General features: G+C 35.9%; 1 protein-coding gene across 1 annotated transcript in view; it reads left to right on the top strand.

The window, feature by feature from the left end:
• Positions 1–20,500, top strand: part of LOC150101961 (ubiquitin carboxyl-terminal hydrolase 19-like) — a 629,785-nt gene that overhangs the window by 209,756 nt on the left and 399,529 nt on the right. Inside the window, exon 7 of the mRNA XM_090399944.1 lies at positions 11,872–12,158. Within this exon, the coding sequence (XP_090256070.1) occupies positions 11,872–12,158 (287 nt within the window). The remainder of the gene's footprint in view (positions 1–11,871; positions 12,159–20,500) is intronic.

The following is a 20,500-nucleotide window of genomic DNA, read 5'->3' as shown; positions in this document are numbered from 1 at the left end:
AGGATATGAGAAGAGGGAGTGGGCTGTTAATGATATTGGATGACTTGAATCCATTTAGTGTTGAGAACTATGATTGTAGTAATAGTAACAGTATTTCATGTGGGAGTGAATTTGAAGACATCTAGTGTGAGATGGAATCTAACAAGATCAATTACATCGTGGGGATGTTGTTACATGCCTGGTGGATTGGTTGCTAGTGATGAAGAAATGCATCACCAAATAGAGATGATGGGCATGAAAAGAGTAATAATGGGAGACTTAAATTATCCAAATATTGATTGGGATGCAGTAAAATCTCATGAGAAGAATGCAACTGAATTTATTAAGCTGTTGTGAGACAACTTCCTCAAGCAGCATGTGGCAGAATGAACTCAAGGTCAAAGAGTGTTAGATTTGATTATAGTGTCAGAGAGTGTTTCAGTTAAAGACGTAACTATTCTGCAGGTTGGTGACAGTGATCATGCAGAACTGACTAAGTTTATGAATGTTCCTTTCAGAAAAGGTTACAAGCTAAACTACAAAGGAAATTATTACCAACTGAGGAGTATACTGAGTTCAGCAGAATGGTATTGATTGCTGATAGGAAGAATATCAACAGTGTGTGAGAAGCATTTACAAAATACTTAAAGGATGCAATATCAGAATGTGTCCCAAGAGTTTGAAGAATAAATAGAATAAGAGTCAAATGGATGTGAAATCTTATTAAGCAAGAGATTTGTATGATGTAGAAAGAATGCTTTGTGCATAAGGATGATGTCCATTATGAAAATTATAAGCAGCAGGCCAGAAGAGTCACAACTGTTGTACAGAAAGCTAAGTTTGAGTATGAAAAGACACCCACTCTGTAAGCTGAAGACAGCTCATGAGAATTCTTTCAGTATGCTGCAAGTAAAAGAAAGAATGAATCTTCTTCTTCTGCAGCTTCTCCCACTTAAGTGGGGTCACTGTTGATGATGAGTCTCCTCCACATCCTCCTGTCTTGGGCTGTCACCACATACAAGTTCTTCATCCTCAAGTCCTCTTCTACCAGCTCCCTCCATTTCTTCTTTGGCTACCCACACTTCCTCCTTCCTTGCACATCCATCTGCACGACCCTTCTTCCCACATATTCGTCCTCCCTCCTCATCACATGACCAAACCATCTCAACCTTGCCTCCTGTATCTTCGCTCCTAAGTTCGTAACTTTCACTGTTCCCCCTCACATAGTCATTTCTCAGACGATCCTTTCTGGTCACACTGCACATCCACCTAAGCATTCTCATCTCTGCTACTTCCATCCTGCTGATGTTATTTTTCCCTAGGGCCACAGTTTCTGTAGCATACGTCATAGCTGGCCTCACTACTGTCCTATAGATTTTGCCTTTCAGATTGATCGGCACCCTCTTATCGCATAACACTCCAGCCATCTCTCTCCAGTTCCTCCAACCCGCTTGTATTCTGCATCCCACTTCCTTCTCAGCTCCTCCATCTTCTTCCACTGTTGAACCTAAGTATCTAAAGTCCCTTACCTTCCTGATGACATTTCCTTCCAGCTCCAGATCTGTCTTCTGGCCGCCGCCCACAGTGCAACACATATACTCTGTCTTTCTTCTGCTCAGTCTCATACCTCTCTCTTCCAGTACTTTTCTCCATCTTTCCAGTTTTGTTTCTGCTTCTTCTCTTGAATCTGCACACAGCAAGATGTCATCTGCATACAACATTGTCATTGTCCAAGGTGCATCTTCTCTCACCTCCTCCGTCACCACCTCCATCACAATGTTAAACAGAAACGGACTTAATGCCGACCCTTGATGCAAGCCAACTGTTACTTGAAAACTTTCTGTCTGTCCCAGACAGGTCCGAACACTTGTCTTCACATTTCTGTACATCTTCCTCACCAACCTGACATATTTCTCCAGAACCTTCTTCTCCCTCAGACACCTCCAGACTTCTTGCCTTGGCACTCTATCGTATGCTTTCTCCAGATCAATAAATTCCAGATGTAGCTCCCGTTGTTTCTCTCGAAACTTTTCCATCATCTGCTGTAACCCAAAGATAGCATGTGTTGTTGATCTACCAGGCATGAAGCCAAATTGTTCCTTTGCAATCTCCACCTCCTTCCTCAATCTTCCATCAAGAACCCTTTCTAGGATTTTCATTGTGTGGGACATCAACTTTATTCCTCTGTAATTTTTACAGCCTTGTGCATCCCCTTTACCCTTGTAGATGGGGACAAGAGTACTCTCCCTCCATTCCTTGGGTATATTTTCCTGTTGGCAAACTTTCATGAACAGGTCCCACAGCAGGTCAATTCCCTCTTCCCCCAGTGCCTTCCATGCCTCCACTGATTGGTCGATGAATGGAAAATCGGTGGGCCCCGAATCCTGTCGGGGCTCACCGATTTTCCATTCCTCATCCTTTTCATGGCCTCCGTCACTTCCACTCTACTGATGTTCTGCACCATCCCCTCAGAAGGCTGCCCATCGTCTCTGTGAAACGAAAGAATAATTCTTCTGAATGCAGATGGTGTGAGGGTGACAAAAGCAGAAGAGGTTGTTAAATTAATGAGTGCCCATTTTGCTAAAAGCTATCAACCTGGTGTATGCAACATTGAGTTCACTGCTACCTCTTCTTTAGAAACTCGGGTTTATGAAGAGGAGGTATTAGAGCTGTTGCATAAACTGAATAAGAATTCAGCAGTAGGGACTGATGGGATATCAGCACAGGTGCTAAAAGAGTGTTCAGCTGAACTGGCTATTCCTTTGACCAGGTTATATAATTTGAATCTCAGAACAGGGAAGATTCTGCAGGAATGGAAAAACTGTATTGTAATCCAATTGCACAAAGGTGGCGCAGAAGCTGATGTATCCAGCTATCGACCAAACAGTATCTCAGGAATGGTGGTGGTGAAGATTTTTGAAAAATTGGTTCGGGCTTGCATTGAGAAATCGGTTGACTGTGAATTTTTACTTTGCAATGAACAGCATGGGTTTGCTAAGGGAAGGTCATGTTTTAACAACTTGCTCACATTCTATAAAAATGTTACCATTGAACTAGACAACAGGAATGGATATACCATGATACTTTTGGATTTATTTTGCTAAGGCTTTTGACAGATTGCAGCATGGAAGACTGTTGCATAAATTTGAGAATATGGGTTTGAATTATAGAATATTAGTGTGGATAAGAAGGTGGCTGACTGACAGATATCAAAAAAGTGATGTATGGGGAATGTGAGTCTGCAAAATTTAGGGTAACCAGTGGTGTACCACAAGGATCAGCGTTTGGTTCACTGTTATTCAATCTGTACATAAATGACATTGGGAAGGATTTGACAGGCAACATACAGCTATTTGATGATGATGCAAAGACAGGTAGGGTAATCACGAACGCTGCTAATTTGCAGTACTTACAGAATGATTTGAATTGGCTGGAATTGTGGGCATGGGATAATGGATGTTATTTCAGTACCAGTAAATGTAAAGCCATGCACTTTGGTGTGATTAGATGTCCAGTGTTGTATTATCTTGGTGGGATTATTCTAGAAGCAACTGATCAGGCTAGGGATCTTGGAGTGTTAGTAGATAGTAAGTTGAAGTTCAGGGACAGATTGCAAATACAACTCAAAAGATAATTGCAATGCTGAAATGAACTTTGACATGCAAAGATAAGGATATCATACCATTCTGCTGTGTGGCTGTTTGGAGGGGCCCGCATATTTATATGGTCTATACATAATGAGGTTGTTGTATTTCCGACTATCTCTTCTCGTGTATATGACTGTATGGATGGGGTTATGTTATATGCTGATAAGAGGTCTAGGTTTTGTTCTGTGTTGCTATTTATGTTCCTAATGTTTATATTCATGTCTCCTATTATTATCAAGTATTCTGAGACGTCTTCTTTCATGGCAGCCATCTGTTTACTTCATCTAGAAAATTTGTGGTGCTTAAGTTGGGTGGTCTGTATATTGCGTTTAATATCGAGGAGTTTTCTTGTTTGATGTTTTTAATTTTGATGCATATGTTTTTTGCGTATTCTAATTTATAGTTTATTTCTGTTACTTCTAGTTTATGTTTGGTAAATATTATTATGCCACGGCCTCATTTAGTTTGTCTCCAGTGTTTGTGTTGTTGGAAGTGTGGCAGTTGGTAGATGGTTGCCTCTTCGTTTGTCGTAGATACTTCAGTCAGTATTAAAATGTCTATGTTGTCTATATCTTCCTTCAGATAAGCTTGCAGGGTCAGCCAGTATTTTTGAATGCTTCTGATGTTGATGTGGAGAACAGATAGTCCTTTTTTGGGGATAGTCACTTGTTTCCATTCTGTTATTGATTTCAAAATGTGGCAATTATCATGTTCCAGGGTGATTACATCTGCTTGTTAGTCTGCATTCATGTAGATGGTGTGGTGTTCCCTTCTTTATGAGTTGTCAGTATTTCCTTTTAAATATAATATGGCATTAAGTACTCAGACAAGTATATTGGGATATTGTCATGGGCTCCTTTCAGATCCTTGAGTACTGGTTTTTTAATCCTGCTTGCTTTTTATAAGTGTAATTTTTGTTGTGCTGTTGGTGAGTCACACCATGACGGGAGTAGGATGGGAATTTTTTTTTTGTGGTAACCGATATACTGACTGGATATCTTTCGATTCAATGGGAACGCCAATTTTTGGCTTAGTTGTATTACGGTGTCTTTTAGATGTTCCATAGCAATTTCCAGGAGATCATTTTTATACTGCTGTTGGTTTAAGAGTTCGTACTGTTGCTTTAAAGAGTTTAGTTCTTGTCGTAGTTCCGTTGTCTCTTTAATTAGATTATGCTATCTTTCCGTTAGCTCTTTAACTTAGTTTTTAATTTCTCTGATGGTCTATAATACATCTTCTACCGAGTTATTATTAAATTCCTCATATTGGTTGAATTTTTCGGTAATCTGTATGGTGTGTTTTTCAATTAGTCATCATCATCAAATTCCTGCTATGTACCCTCAAGGGGTGTACAGGATATGATAGTACTACATGAAAAAAAATTACATCATTATTAATTTCCTATATACAATTTTCCTCCAAATCAGTCTATTACTTGTCAAGACTCCAACATTATCAGATCTTATATTTCTATCGTCTAAGGCACTTTGTACCGTATCAATCCACCTATATCTTGGTCTTCCTCTGGGTCGTTTTGCTGCCAATCTGGCAGAGAACACTTGTTTTGCTAATCTTTGCTTGCCCATTTTGTTTAAGTGACCATACCACCTGAGATTAGCTCTGCTAACGCATTCCTGGATGCTGACAATGTCAAGTTCTTTCCTAATATCCTCGTTTTTAATATGATATTGCCATTGATGCCATCTGTTTCACGCCTATAATCTTTCTCAGGACTCTCATATCTGTGGTCTCTAGTCTTTGGTCAAGTGTTTTACTTCTGACCCAGCTCTCAGATCCATAAGTTAAAACTGGTTTGAACACTGTCTTGTATACAGCTAATTTAGTGTTCGGACTAATTTCTCTCTTATTCCATATGAATTTATTCAATTGACTTCCCACCATACCAGCTTTGCTGATTCTGTTGTCTATTTCTATATTTAATTTACCATCTTCACTAAAAATCGTGCCTAAATAGCTGAAATGTTTTACTTGTTCCACAGGTTCTCCATTCACAACACAGTTGACATTTTCAATGATTCTGCCTATTTTCATTGTCTTTGTCTTTTTATTGCTGACCTTCATACCATATCTATCACAACAGCTATTCAATTTAGTCAGAGAATCTTGCAGACTTGTAGCGGATTTATTTAGAAGTATAACATCATCCTCATAAAGCAAAGAGCTGACATTAACATCTCCAAATTTGATATCATGTTTAATACCACTTTCCTTCATAATGTGATCCATATAGATAATCGATAACAGAGGGGATAATGTACATCCTTGTCTCACACCAGATTTAACATTAAACCATCTTCCTGTACTTCCTTCAATTCTAACTGCTGACTTACAACTCAAATAAAGACTAAGTATTGCTTGATATAATGCCCCATTGACACCATATAACTGTAGCGTATTGAATAGCTTCTCTCTTGGCACCTTGTCATATGCCTTTTCCAAATCGACAAAACTTAAATACAGATCTTTGTTATATTCCCATGATATCTCAACTATTTGTCATAAAGTGAAGATCTGATCCTGACAGCCTCTATTTGGCCTGAATCCAGCTTGTTCTTCACCAAGCTTTTCTTCCACAATTCTTCTCAACCGTTTCTCAAGTATACTTGCATAGATCTTGCCAGGAACACTCAGTAGGGAAATACCTCTGTAGTTCTCACATTCAGTTTTATTTCCCTTTTTATATTTGGGTACTATGACAGCTGTACTAAAATCATCGGGAATTCGTCCCTCTGTCCAGCCTCTCTGAACTATGCAGTGCAGCCACTGTAAGACTCTTACACCACCATACTTCAGCATTTCTGGCCGAATATCATCTACTCCTGCTGCCCTTCCACATTTCAAGCCTTTGATGGCTTTTTCTACTTCAAGTATGGATATGTATTCCTGACTGCATGCGTGGTCAGTGTTTTTTACCACTGTGCTGTCATCACTGCTTGTTTCATTTAGCAGTTTTTCAAAGTTCAAGGATATCTTTTTCTCCTGTTTTCATGTCACCTTTATCATCTCTAACTCCTTTTACAGCACACTCTCCTCCATTCCTAAGCTTCTTCAACAACCTCCAGAATATTTTGCCACCTTCTTGGTATTTATTTTCTATATTCTTGCCAAAGTCCTCCCATGACTTTTGTTTAGCTAGTTTTACACAGTGTTTAGCATTCTTTCATTTGTCTCTATATTCTCTAAGAGCACAAGCTGACTTATTTGACAGGAAATTTTGATATGCTTTCTTCTTTTCCTTCACTGCCTCGTTAACTTCCTGTGTTCACCAGGGAGTTCTGATTTTTTTATCCTTACAGACAACCTCACCACATGCCTCTCTGGCAGAATCAATCAATGATTTCTTCAGAGTTTGCCACTGAATCTCCAAGGTTTGATTCCTGTTCTCAAACTCTTTCATTTTTTCTTCAATAATCTTTGTGTATTTTAGTCTACAGTTCACATCTGAGAGCTGCTCAACTTTTATTTGCTTTAAAACTTTCTTACATGTTATTCTTTTCAATATGAAATTGAATTTTATCCTGCTCAAGACTAAATAGTGATCACTTCCAATTTCAAACCTCTGTACACTCTGGTGTCCTGCACCAGGGAGAAAACATCACTATCAACAATAACATAGTCAATGAGACTTTTCTTATTCCTAGCCTCTTCTCTCCATGTGAATTTGTGCACATTTTTATGTTGGAACATGGTGTTAGTAATAACCAGTCCATGTCCTGAGCAGAAATCCAACAGATATTTGCCATTATTATTAGCTTTGCTCTTTTCTCCAAATTTTCCCAAAATATTTTTGTATGTCTCACAATCATTTCCTACTCTGCTATTTAGATCCCCAACAAGGACCAACTTTTCATTTTTCATTGTGTCAGTGGCTTTTTCTAAAGCCTCAAAAAATTCCTCCACTTCTGCTTTAGTAGAACCTTCTGTTGGACCATAGGCACAAATAAGTGTCATTGTCCAGTTCCCCATTGTCATATTTGCCCACATTACTCTACTTGAGACTGACTGCCATTCAAGAAGATTAGCCTTGTATTTTGTGTTGAATACTATGGCTACTCCTTCTTTTCCTTGATTGTCATTGCCTGAATATAACATTTTGTATTTATTGCTCAGAAAGATCTCACCAGTTTTGGTCTTTTTTGTTTCAGTCACCCCTATTATGTCGATCTGGTACTTATCTAATTCCTCAGCTAGCTCCATTTCTTTGCCATTCAGGCTTCTTACATTGATAGTACCGATCCTTAACTCTGGTGATGTTGAGTTGGGGTTTGTTTTCAGATTTGTTCCAGTAACTGACTTTTCGCTGTTCGTCCTGGTTCCCTGGCGAAAACAACGGTGGCCTTGTTTAACCGGGGATGCCTCAGCCCGCATGAAATTTTGTCATGTTGTACCATCATTTTTTATTTTGGTTTAACCAATAAGAATACAATTTGGTTGGCTAAATCCCAAATTGCCAGCCCATCCTCGTTCGTTCAGTATCCAGGTAGATACCCAACAGGGTGCACCACGAGAAGGTGAGGATTGGACATTAGGTCAGAAGCCCTGGTCGGTTCTCTGCATTCCTTTAAGGCTATGTGGAGGTCACCTCTCAGTTATATAGCTTTGACATTTAAGCACCCCGTTTTTCAAATAGTTCTCCAACAAAATCAATTAAACAGTCTTTTAGGTTTTTTAATCTATTTTAAAGTAATGTATTCAAAGTTGGCTCACCTGGGTTTCCGTTGTTGTTTTCTTTGTTTTTCATTCCCTCTGCTGTTGATTGCTGGATAAGTCTTACAGTTTTTTGCTGCACTATCCGTTTACTATCTGCAATTGTTTTCTGCATTGGTTGTTTCCCGCCAGCAGTTGAAGGTGACATTCCTTTATTTTTTCTACAGTGCAGACACTTCCACTCGTCATGCTTCGCATTTGATTTTCGCCCAAGTGGCTTCAGACAATCCCAAACATAGAAAATGCATATTTCTCTAGCAATTCCTGCATGTTATGTGGTTTTCTTCCCCCGTTAAGTCTTCATTGTATTTGTAGCACTTCATGTATCTTTTTTGACGATCTTGCTGTAATTTCTAATATGGCGACTTCCTTTGTTCTCTTCTGAGGTAGTTGACTAACGTATACTTTGAACTTTGTATACTTATAATTTACTTATTACTTAACAGATACCTACAGTTTTTGTGTCAATATGTTCAGCTTGAATAATGGAATTCACTGATACACTTTAAATTTTAATTCACGAGAAAAAATCTGCTTTGCAACTTAAAATACGGGAGCATTGAAATAACGTGCTTGCTACTGCTTGCTGTTAAAGTGCCCAAAAAAAAGGTATAATAAAAAATATAGTAGTAATAATAATAATAATAATGTTTTAATGGTAAATCATCCCTCTGATCCCTCTTTGTCAATCATCTGTGTGTGTGTGTGTGTGTGTGTGTGTGTGTGTGTGTGTGTGTGTGTGTGTGTGTGTGTGTGTGTGTGTGTGTGTGTGTGTGTGTGTGTGTGTGTGTGTTATACAAAGAGAGATTTTATTTTATACTTATATTTATTTGAACATGAAATTGTGACATGCTTACTTAATATTTTATACTTTAAGTCTCAGAAAAATGACAAACTATAGAGATTTTGGATGAGGTCAACAGATTTCTGTTTTTGTAAAGAATAGTATAAATAATTGCATTACTTATTACTTATTAAACAGTATTAAGTAAGTAATGAAATTACTTGCATCACTTACTTAATACTGTTCTGTAATACATTACGGAAGTATTACAGATACAAGATAATATAGTATGGTATTATCTTGTATCATTTTAGAGACATTTTAATTTTTAAAAACAATATTTATATGCCTGTATTTTATTGTGTGTGTTGCACACATACACACTGTTCTTGTTAGGAATGTGTCTGTGTTTGTGTGTACCTTTTACTATGACAGTTAATAAAGCATAAGACCAGAGCTGACTGTGTGGGCTGTATGATAAACAAAAAAGATTCTCTCTCTCTCTGCACACAAGAAAATTTAGTTGCATGTGATGGTTCAACATTATAGGATATATTTTCTTCTTTCTCATCTGTCAGATGATGGGTTGAGTCCCCTATAAAGAAATTCTTGTCACCTAGCCTCTATATCTGGCCATTTCTGCCATCTCTCTGAACCTGGATAATTGTTACATTTCCTTCATTGACTGTAGCCAAGTTCTTTTGATATTTCTCTTGATCATCTTCCTCCAATAATTTCATTTGAGGTTATATTTGGTAATCTCTAAGAGGACATTCTCTGGAAATGTTCAAACCACTTGATTGTTGTTTAAGAATTATATCTGCTATGTCTTCTTTATAGTTAAGTTCATTTTTGACTTGATCTGTTTTGTGTTCTGACCAGTGAGTCTTATTATTATTATTTTTTTAAAATAAAATTTTCATTTCAAATGCTCCGAATTTCTGTATTTCTTTATGATTTGAGTATCAATGTATGGGTTCCATATGTTATCATAGGTATAATAATGGTTCTCTTATTTAGTTTGTCTGAAGCTTTTTTGAAATGCTGTTTTTTTTTTTATTATTATTCTTTTCATTTTTTTGTTTATTTTATTCATATTAGACCATCCTACATTGTTGGTTGAAATTTTTTTACACTTTTTTTTTATACCAGAAATTAAAAATGCCAAGAAGTTATATTCTTGGTTTTATCCTTTATCCAGGTCTTGTTCCCTCTCAAAAAAATATCTAGTAACATTCCAAATTTCTTCTTTTGTATGGCAATATTCTTTTCAAATTTCTTTTATCTTTTGAATTGTTCCAGTTTCAATATTATTTTTGCCTTTCATGTTTACTGGCCTGTTTTGAATTGTTTTTCCTAATTCTTTTATAATTTTATACACAGTCTTCTTATCATTATTTGTATTGGCTTCTTCACTTTTGCTTTTTTTTGCAGCCAAGCATTTTTGACAGTTCAATACATTTTTATCAATTTTGCTTTTCAGTCTGTTATAATGTTGCTTATTCTCTTCTGTATTTTTCTGTTCAAAGTTTTTTTTTCAGCTCTTTACCTTCTAAGGTTTCCAGAATTTCTGTGGTATCCAGTTATTTGGTCTAATTGTTATATCAAGTGTTTTCTTGCAGTGTTTACCATAACTGGCTCCATGTTTTTTTTTTTTTTTTTTAGTAGTTTTGCATAGTATTGTCTTTCAGCTTTGTTATTTTAATAGTATTGCTTTGTCTTTGGTTTGCTATTTTTAAAATTCAGTTTGATTTTTGCAGCTAGCAAGTAGTTCATGATCAGAGTCTGAATATAGTTTCTTTAGTGTTCTTACATTTTGCATTGAGGATTAATCATTTCATTAATCATTAACCATGTGTATTTGTGTGATAGTCAGTGGTGATAGCTGAGCAACTTGTCTTGTCTACTCCAAATTTATTCATGTCTTTCATGGCTGGTGTAAATCTCCTAATCTTTGTTCTTGAAGTCTCCCATCAATGTTAGGATGGCCTTTTTCTTTGCTTATTATTATTTTTTTCTTTTTTCAATATGGTCCTGTAGTTTCTGGTAGAAAGTATCTAATTCTTCCTCTTCATGCAGTTTGAGCATAAATTTGGATAATTCTGGGGAAAAAAAATAATTTTTTTTTTCTTTTTATCTTCATCCTTTCTTTCATGTAGATCTTATCTTCACTTTCTGTGTAAAAGGATAGGAAGGATTTTTGGATATATTATTGTACATTTTGGATTTATCCTTCTAAAAACTTGTTGAGAGTGAGTGGGATGAAATGGGGAATTAAGGACAGTACAGTTATTATGGGGATAAAAGTATAAACAAGAATAGGCTAACAGCAAGGGATTGACATACAGGGATACAGCCTTAGTTTTTGAAAGAGGTATAGTTTACACCCTTTACCAAACTTAGCTCAGGAGTAGCCACTAAATGGCTGACCACCTGTCAGTAGTCTGAAATTATAGAGGGCAAATTTTGAAGTTTTAGGTTCTGTACTCATTTTGACTTTTTCAAATATCATTATATTTTATTCTCACTAAGAGTACTATAAAGATTTAAATGCCTGCAGTCCTTCTGTTCTACAAAGCTTATTGTACCAAAGGATTACAGGTATTTAAACCTTAATGTTCTTGCTTAAGTGAAAAAGGTTCAAAGTTCTTGGAAATTTTTCAAAGTTATAGGTGTTTTCAGTATTCTATGCAGAAAGATTTTATTTATTTATTTATATTTTATTTGTTACAGCTCCAGCTATCTCAGTACCATCTAATACATGGGTACCTGTAGCAAGGTCACCACCTGTTTCTTGTATAACCACTTCAGGACAATCAGCAAAAGTGGAATCACAGACAAAAATAAGTGATAGTGGGTTAGGGAAACCTACACTGAATATGCCTGATTTAAAGAAGAAATTTGTTTTTTTGCCCGATCCTCCAAATAAATGGAATGTACCTAGACAGCAAGAAGAGATATCAGGCATAAAGTCATCACAGTATAGTATTTCCCAAGATAGCAAATTAGAATCCATTAAGGTATGTGCATTTCAATAATGTTTTATCTTCTCATGCTAAATATAATAAGGGCATATTCTCTAGAGAAGTTTTTATGTATGCATATTTCATGATGGTGTTTAGTGTTTAAGCAGTAGTGTTCTTATATCTTTCTGTACAAATGCATATCAGCTATTGTAGGATAAATTTTTATGAATGGTATTTAAAGTGGTTATATATAAGTTAGATAAGTCTTTTGTCTCATACCTAATAAATATTTTTTCTTCCATTTGAAGTGTTTAGCTTTTATATCTTAGAAAATTAATTCTGATTTGTTTAGCTCATATTTAATATTGATTAGATTCTTATACAGATTTCTGTAATATATAGTTGCATAGTATTGTTTAATACCCATTCACTCTAACTAGCAAAATATAGTCATTCCACAGCCAGACAATTTCTTAATTATCTTGACAATGGAAGAGATTTATTATCAGGAATTTTCGAAATTTGTAATTTTTGTTTTTCAAAAAGTAATGGTTTATGCTGCTAAATGCCGGTATAAATGCATTTGAGGTCATCAGATCAGAATCTTATAAATGTTTAGGTAGTGTAGTTTTCTATAGATATAACTACCTAGATAATAGAAATGGTACTGAAATTGAAATAATTCATGTCATTAATTATTAACTGGTGTTTTATTGGAGCTAAAATGGGGAACACAATTATTCTTTCTTTTCTCTAAGAATTCATCTTTATTTTAGAGATTATATGTTGTTTGTATTATTACTTAGATTAAGAAACACACTAACAAGCAGAGATAAAGGAGCTGTTATTCTTTTTTATATCTGTGACTTTGATACAACCATATCTGGACTATTGTGCACAGATTTAATCATCTAGGTTTCTTGGAGATGTGGAAGATAGTGGAGAGGATTCAGAGATGGGTGACCAAAATGGCTAACCAGTTTATGGAGTGTTTCCTATGAGGATGGACTTAAGGTTTATGGATTACAAAGTTTTGGTAATACTCAGGGGATATGATAAACCTCCATTAGAAACATATTACTAATGGAGTTTTATAAGGAGGATTCTAAAGAAATTTTTCAGTACATGGTTGGACAGAAAAGACCAAGAGATTGAGTGGAAGTTGTGAAGAGTGTGGTTAGCAAATGTATAAGGACTAAATTTTTTTTCTTGGAGACTGTAAATGAGCAGAAGAGGTACCAGAAGCAATCGTGAGTGCTTTGGTTGCTGAATTACTTTAAGGAAGGTATGATTGACAGTATGTGAATAGTAATTAATGTGGGCATCACAAATCGAGTTTTTGGACACTTATTATTTGGACATTCATTATTATTATACAAGTATCTCCATGGAGTCAGAAGACTCATTGCAGAAGATGAATTATTCACTCAATACTTATCATGTTATGTGCCATCCAGTCATTTTCGACTCTTGGTGATCTTGTGGAAAAGGCTCTCCATCCCACTTGGCCTCTTGTTCTTTCTTTCAAGCAATTGTAAATTCAAGTTGGTAAGTTGTTTTATGTTGTCTGTCCATCCAACTCTTTTGTAGTCTTCCTCTTCTTTTGATTCCCCCTCAATCTTCCCCAATATAACTACCAATGATTCAACTTGCATAATATGTGCAAAGTACATCAACTTCTGTTTAGCAATCATCGCCTACAAAGAGCATTCTGTCTTTATACTCTCTGAAACCTTCTTATTAGTCACTCTTCCAGTCCATCGGATTCTTAATAGTCTCCTCCACACCCATAATTCAAATGAATTAATTTTCTTTCTGTCTTTCTTCTAAATAACCCAGCTTTCACATCCATACATCAAAAATGGAAACACTATTGCTATGACAATTCTAACTTTCGTTAACTTACTCACACCTCTCTCTTTCATAATTTTCTCATGTTTAACATCGCCTTTTTTCCCATGACTATCTTTCTTTTAATTTCATCTGCTTTTACCATCATTTTTGATTCTGAACCTACTAAATCATTGCTTTCATTGATTTCTGTTTTATCTCCCTCTGTTTTAAATTCATTTAAATTGCCAGAAGCCATCACTTTTGTTTTACTGATGTTTAAATTAAGCCTGGCATTGTTACTTTTCTCTCTTAACCAATAGAATCAACTATTCCAGATCTTTCTTAGTTCTGCTATGAGGGTTGTATCATCTGCATATCTTAAATTATTTTTCTGCTACCAATCTTAATTTCAGCTGGATCTTTGTCTAAGTTAGCCATTTTCATAATATATTCACTATAAATATTAAAATGATAGGGTGACACTATACAATCCTGCAGCATCATTTTTTTCACTTGAACACTGTTTCTCCAAAGACTGTTTTTATTGAAGCTTCTTGGTTATCAAGAGAATTAAATGCTAGGTATTCCCATTGATCTTGTTATAATTCACAGTCTGTTGTGATCCACACAATCAAAAGCTTTCTTATAATCAATAAGCAGATGACTACTTCCTTCTGAAATTCTCTTGTTCTTTCCATAATCCATCTCATATTTGCTAGTTGGTTTCTAGTTCCTCTACCTCTCCTGAAGCCTACCTGTTCTTGTGGCATTTCTCTATTCACATATGGCTCCAACCTTTGTTGTATCCATTTCAGCATAACTTTATTTGCATGGGAAATTAAAGCAACGGTTCTATAATTTTCAAAGTCTCTGGGATTTGATATTTTTGGAATTGGGATGAATGCCTGATGTTTTCCAATCTCTTGGCCAGTATATATTTTTCCAAACCTGTTGGACAAATTTCAATCAATATATTCACTACTTTATCCCCAACTGCTCTCAATAATTCCACTGACATTCCATCAGCTCCAGTAACTTTTCATTTTGGCAGCTGTCCCATTGCTGATATCACTTCACTTTTGATTATCATGGGTTCCTCAGCAAATTCTTTCCCTTCAAATTCTCCTTCAATATTATTTCAGTATCTTTCTTATATAATCCTCTACATACTCTTTCCATCTTTTTTTCACTGCTTCTTCTTCTATCAGTCATTTTCCCAAATTACTTTTTACAACTCCTGATCTAGGGATAAACTTTCCTGTAACATAATTTATTTTTCTAAACAGATCTCTTATTCTACCTGTAATTCTGCTTTCTTCAATTTCCTTGCACCTTTTGATTAGATGTTTTTCCTTCTCTTTCTTAGTCTGTCTCTGGAAATCTACATTGTTATTTAACCCTTTCTTCATTTCTCTGAAGTTTCATTTTTCTTCTTTCCTCTGCTATTTAAATAGCTTCTTCTTCTGACAAATATTCACAATCTTTCTTTCTTTCTTATTGCTTTATTAAGAGTCTTCTTTGCTGCTTCTATTACTGTACATTTTGTTTCTTCCCACAGTTCTTCTAATTCTCTTCCTATCTTCTCCAAACTTTTTAATTTCTTTCTGACTTCTACTTTAAATGCTTCATTTATATGATTTAAATCAAATCTAATACGGTCCTTTTATTTCTACTTAGTCCTTAATTTCAATTAAACTTCAGCTATCAATAATTCATGATCTGTTCCACAGTCTGCACCAGGTAGTGTTTTTGTTGCTTAGATAGCACTTTGCCACCTTCTTTTGGCAACAATATAATCTATCTGATTTCTATATTCACCATTGGGTGAAGTCCATATCTATCATACCTCTCCTTAAACTCATTCACTGACGATTCACTCACAAGCACCTCTGCAACCCATTCACCATCCTCCGAGCAAAAAATCTAACTCCCTTGCCAACTACTCTTAAATAGCTTCTTCTTCTGACAAATATTCACAATCTTTCTTTCTTATTGCTTTATTAAGAGTCTTCTTTGCTGCTTCTATTACTGTACATCTTCTATTACTCCACACAGTTTTCATGGGTGACTCCTCATCCTATCCCTCCTTGCCATGTACTGAAAAAGTACATGGCAAGGAGGGATAGGATGAGGATTTATGAAACCCACATTTCCACAATCTTTGTTGCTTACTTCTGGATTCTCTCTACCATTTCTTCATCCCCGTGGAATCTAGGTAACCATATCTGCATGGGTGAGTCCTCATCATATCTCTTCCTGCCATGTACTGAAAAAAGTATTCAGTGTCAATCCTATAAAATCCTTTTAATAACTTCTGTGCTTCTATCCTGTATCATTTAATAAGGCTGCATCTTGGCCTTTAATAATGCCAAGATGTGGCCTTATTAATGCTGTATAAAGGGGAACAGTAACGTCTCTATCCCTTCTTGTTAGTCTGTTCTTCAAACTTTGTAACATAATGTGCTGTTTTGGCTTCCTTTGTAATATGCCCTCTAAACTTCAACTCCGTGTCAACAATCACCCTTCCCCCAATTCCCTGTACTCATCAGTTTCCTGCAGTTCTGTTCCATCAATATAGTACACTGCTCATGATCTTTCTCCCAAAGTGCATCACCTTACACTTGGCCACATTTACCTTTGCCCACACTGCTATTCTAGTTATGTCATCCTGCTAGATCTCTACATCATCTTTATTTACTACCGCTCTTCCCAATTTTGCATTATCAGCAAACAATTGAATATTTCTCCATCAAATCATTTTTTATATCATTGATGTACAAATTGAATAACATAGGACCAAGTACTGAGCTCTGTGGTGCACCACTAGTCGCCTGCTTTCTCATGAACTCAGCATCTCCATAAACCTCCATATCTGTCTATTGGCCACCTTCTAATCCAAATCACCAGATTCATGTCCATCTGCATTTGGTCTAATTTATGCAACATAGTTCTGTGTGGATCTTGTCAAATGTATTTGCAAAGTCTAGTAATATCACTAAGTAGCCATTTCCCTTATCCAACTCTGTTGTCACTTTATTAAAAAAATAAGCAAATTAATAATTTGCTTATTTTTGAAAATGTTTCTCGTTTGGTCTCTAGAGCAGGGTTCCTGGACTATGTAAAAATATATAAAAAAATTACAAAAAATATATAAAATTGATAATATGGCAAAAAAAAAAATCCTTAGCCTACCTATGGTACAAAATGTACTATAAGTTTATAATAACCTTTTGTAGGTGTGAACCACGCGTTAAAAAATAAATAAATAAAATAAAAATTACTAAGACAAGATGCACTGTTAACCCTGCAGAGGTCGTGGCTGATCTGACAGATACAAACAAATTGTTTAATATAAATATTCTTACACATATCCAGTTATAGCTTGGAGGTCATGACTAGCTGTGCATACATGTATTGCGAGTGATATTCCTCACTGTTTATGCCATCAGTTTAGTTTAACATCTGTTATGTAAAGGTTTGTGATATTTGATAGTAAATTGTATCTGAGAGATACTGCGAACTCCGATGTCAGTATAGTATTGGTTTAGTTGTTTTTTTTTTTTTTTTTAATTTACCATTGAAAATGGCTGGAAAAATATATCAATTGGATAATCCATCAGTTGTTGAAGAGATTCAGCAAGTGTTACTTGAGTCAAATGATAGAGTTGAATGCGAAAGTGAAAGTGATATTTGATAGTAAATTGTATCTGAGAGATACTGCAAACTCTGATGTCAGTATAGTATTGGTTTAAATGTTTTTTTTTTTTTTTTGTCTTTGTTTCTTTGTTCAATAATTTCTAGATTGTAACTGAAAATAAATAAACCATCATGTATTATATTTGCAGTTTTTTTTTTTTTTTTTAAGTTTTATCGCATTTCAGCACATACTAGTAATGAATATATTTTTCAGATACATGCGACCTAAGCTGTACTTTTTTTCGACCATGATCTCTGCAGGGTTAACAAAACCATGTTGTCCCTTATCATATTCATATCCATCCAGTCCTGAATTCTGTCTTTCACCAATTTATCCAATACCTTAATTACCATTACTGAGATGTTGATTGGCCTAAATTTACTACTTCTGTGTTGGAGCCTTCTTTATGCAGTGGGGCTGTTTTGGCATTTTCTCACTCCATTGTCACCTTCCTATGACTGAGGCTTAAATCAAACAGCTTGTCAACAGTGAGAATAAGGAAAATTTGGAGGAATCTCTCACTAGGAAAATTTCAATTTGGAACCTCCTATACCTAGGCATGGGGTTGAAAGAGTAGTTAAAACAGCTTATCAACAATAAGGCCTTAGGTGCAGATGAAATCACAGCAGAGTTAGTAAGGCCACAGGGGATGGAGGGATAAGAGTGTTTCAAAGATTGATTACAAGGATATAAAAACAGGGTCATGGTCTGGAGATGGAAAGAAGTTAGTTTTTTTGCCATTACACAAGAAAGAGACATGAAGGACTACAAGAACTGTAGACCTATTAGTTTAATCTCTCATGCAAGCAAGATTTTATTAAAGATTATTCTAAATAGGATTGAGACCAATGTTTGGGCAGAGATGCCTGGGGAACAAGCAGGTTTTAGGAAAGGTAAGGGTACCAGAGATCAGATCCTTTGCCTTAGACAGATCATAGAAAAAGTATAAAGAATTTAGACTTCCTATGGTAATGTGTTTCATCGAGTACTCTAAAGCTTTTGACTGTGTGAAACTGGGAAGTAATGAAAATAATGGGTTTTCCTTAACATATTATCAGGTTGATAGCTAACCTGTACAGTGAACAAGAAGCCATAGTAAGAACAGATGTTGGATTAACTGATTGAATTCGGGCTGGAAAGGATATTAGGCAAGGATGCCTACTTTCTTCTTACCCGTTTACTATTTATGCTGAGGGTATGCATGTAGCATTGGTCAGTAATAGATTAATTGGTAATCTGAAGTATGCTGATGATACAGTACTCCTTTGTAATAACAAAAAAGAACTAGGACAAATCCTTGATAAGTTAATGAGATTAGTAAGAACAGAGGACTTCAGCTCAATCCTAGCAAGACATAGATTTTGGTTCACAAAGGAAATAGAGACAAGGAAGTTCCTGAGAAACAAGTGTACCTTAATGGAGAAAGAATTGCAGTTCAGAAGATGTCAGAAGATGATTAGGAATGACTAGGCACAGATTTGTCTAAAATCTGGAAGGATAGCTCTATCTCCACAGGAACAAAGTTGAGGATTCTGGATGTAGCTGCTTTTCTAACAGCAAGTTATGGATGTGAGACTTGGAACCTAAAGAAGTCTGATAGGAAAAGAATAGCTGCTTTTGAGATGTGGTGTTACAGAAGGATGTTGAGAATATCATATACTGAAAGGCGAACAAACAGATGGGTGCCAGAAAGGATCGGTAGAAGTTTAAGGTTTCTTAAGAATATTGACAGAAGAAAGTTGAAATACTTTGAACACATTAAAAGGATGGAAGGAGGACTTCTCAAAACAGTAATAGAAAGTAAAGTTCTTGGAAGAAGAGGAAGGGTAGATCATCAGTGAGATGGAGGGATGGTGTGTCTATAATGACTGATCTTCAGAGAGTTGAAGTCTCCAGAAAAGCATATAACAGGACCACATAGCAAGGATTGGTATGATACATCACCAAGCAACTGAGTGACCATATGACATCTGATAATATCCAGTGAATAGATTAGATGAAGAACTGACAGGAACATGGGTGAGAAGTCTCAATCAGTTTTTCCAGATTTCCTTAGAGGACATGTAGAAGTTTCTTCCTGGAATATCTGGCTTTGATAAAGTACTCCTTGTGTGATACCTAATCAAAGTGTATATAATTTAATTTAGTTTTAAGTAATTAAATATTTTTGTAATTCTTGTAGCAAGGCTTACACGTTGGTCATACATAACTGGTAATTAGCTTAAGGAATTAACAATGCATATAACGGATATTAATTAAAGCAAACTTTAATGAATACCTTCAATATTTCGGCAACGTCACATTGCCATCTTCAGGAACATACAAATATGGTATGTGCACGCAGGCACTAACAAAAGCAAATGAGGAAGAAGGCAAGAAACTAATATTGTTCCTAAAGTCCTAATGGTGCCCTCTAGCGGGCTAATTGGGCTAAAGTTCTCATAATGTAGGCTTCCCAAATTTGGGGTAGTTTCATGCACCCAAATTTGTTGAGGTTTGGAACGTTTTTTAGAGCTGCTGATGATTCCATGAATAATTTTTCGTACTTGAACTTGCTGTGGTGTATTATTTTAGTTTTCTTCCAACGAATTCTATGGCGGGTATCTAAGGCATGGCTGCCACCGCAGAGTGGCTGTACTGCTAAAACCGGATGTAGTGTTTGTGTCCTGAAATCCTGGTGTTTGCTGGCCTGCCTGTTAGGCCAAAGTAGGACAATTTACAGCTGCAAAGGACCTGGTATACACCAGGTAGGGCTGGGGGGGAGTGGTTGGTCCTTGCTAGAGCAGATAAGGGATGCCAACTTTTTATATGGTCTATAACACGAAGTCAGGTCATATTTTTTGAGGATATTAGTTATTTTCTCAGA

The sequence above is a fragment of the Typopeltis vanoorti genome, chromosome 11 (assembly GCF_054136105.1).
Source record: "Typopeltis vanoorti isolate ZY-2024b chromosome 11, IOZ_Tvanoo_1.0, whole genome shotgun sequence".
In the NCBI taxonomy this organism is placed as follows: domain Eukaryota; kingdom Metazoa; phylum Arthropoda; class Arachnida; order Uropygi; family Thelyphonidae; genus Typopeltis; species Typopeltis vanoorti.
Note: the sequence above shows the minus strand (reverse complement) of the source record. Positions and strands in the feature narration are given on the sequence as shown.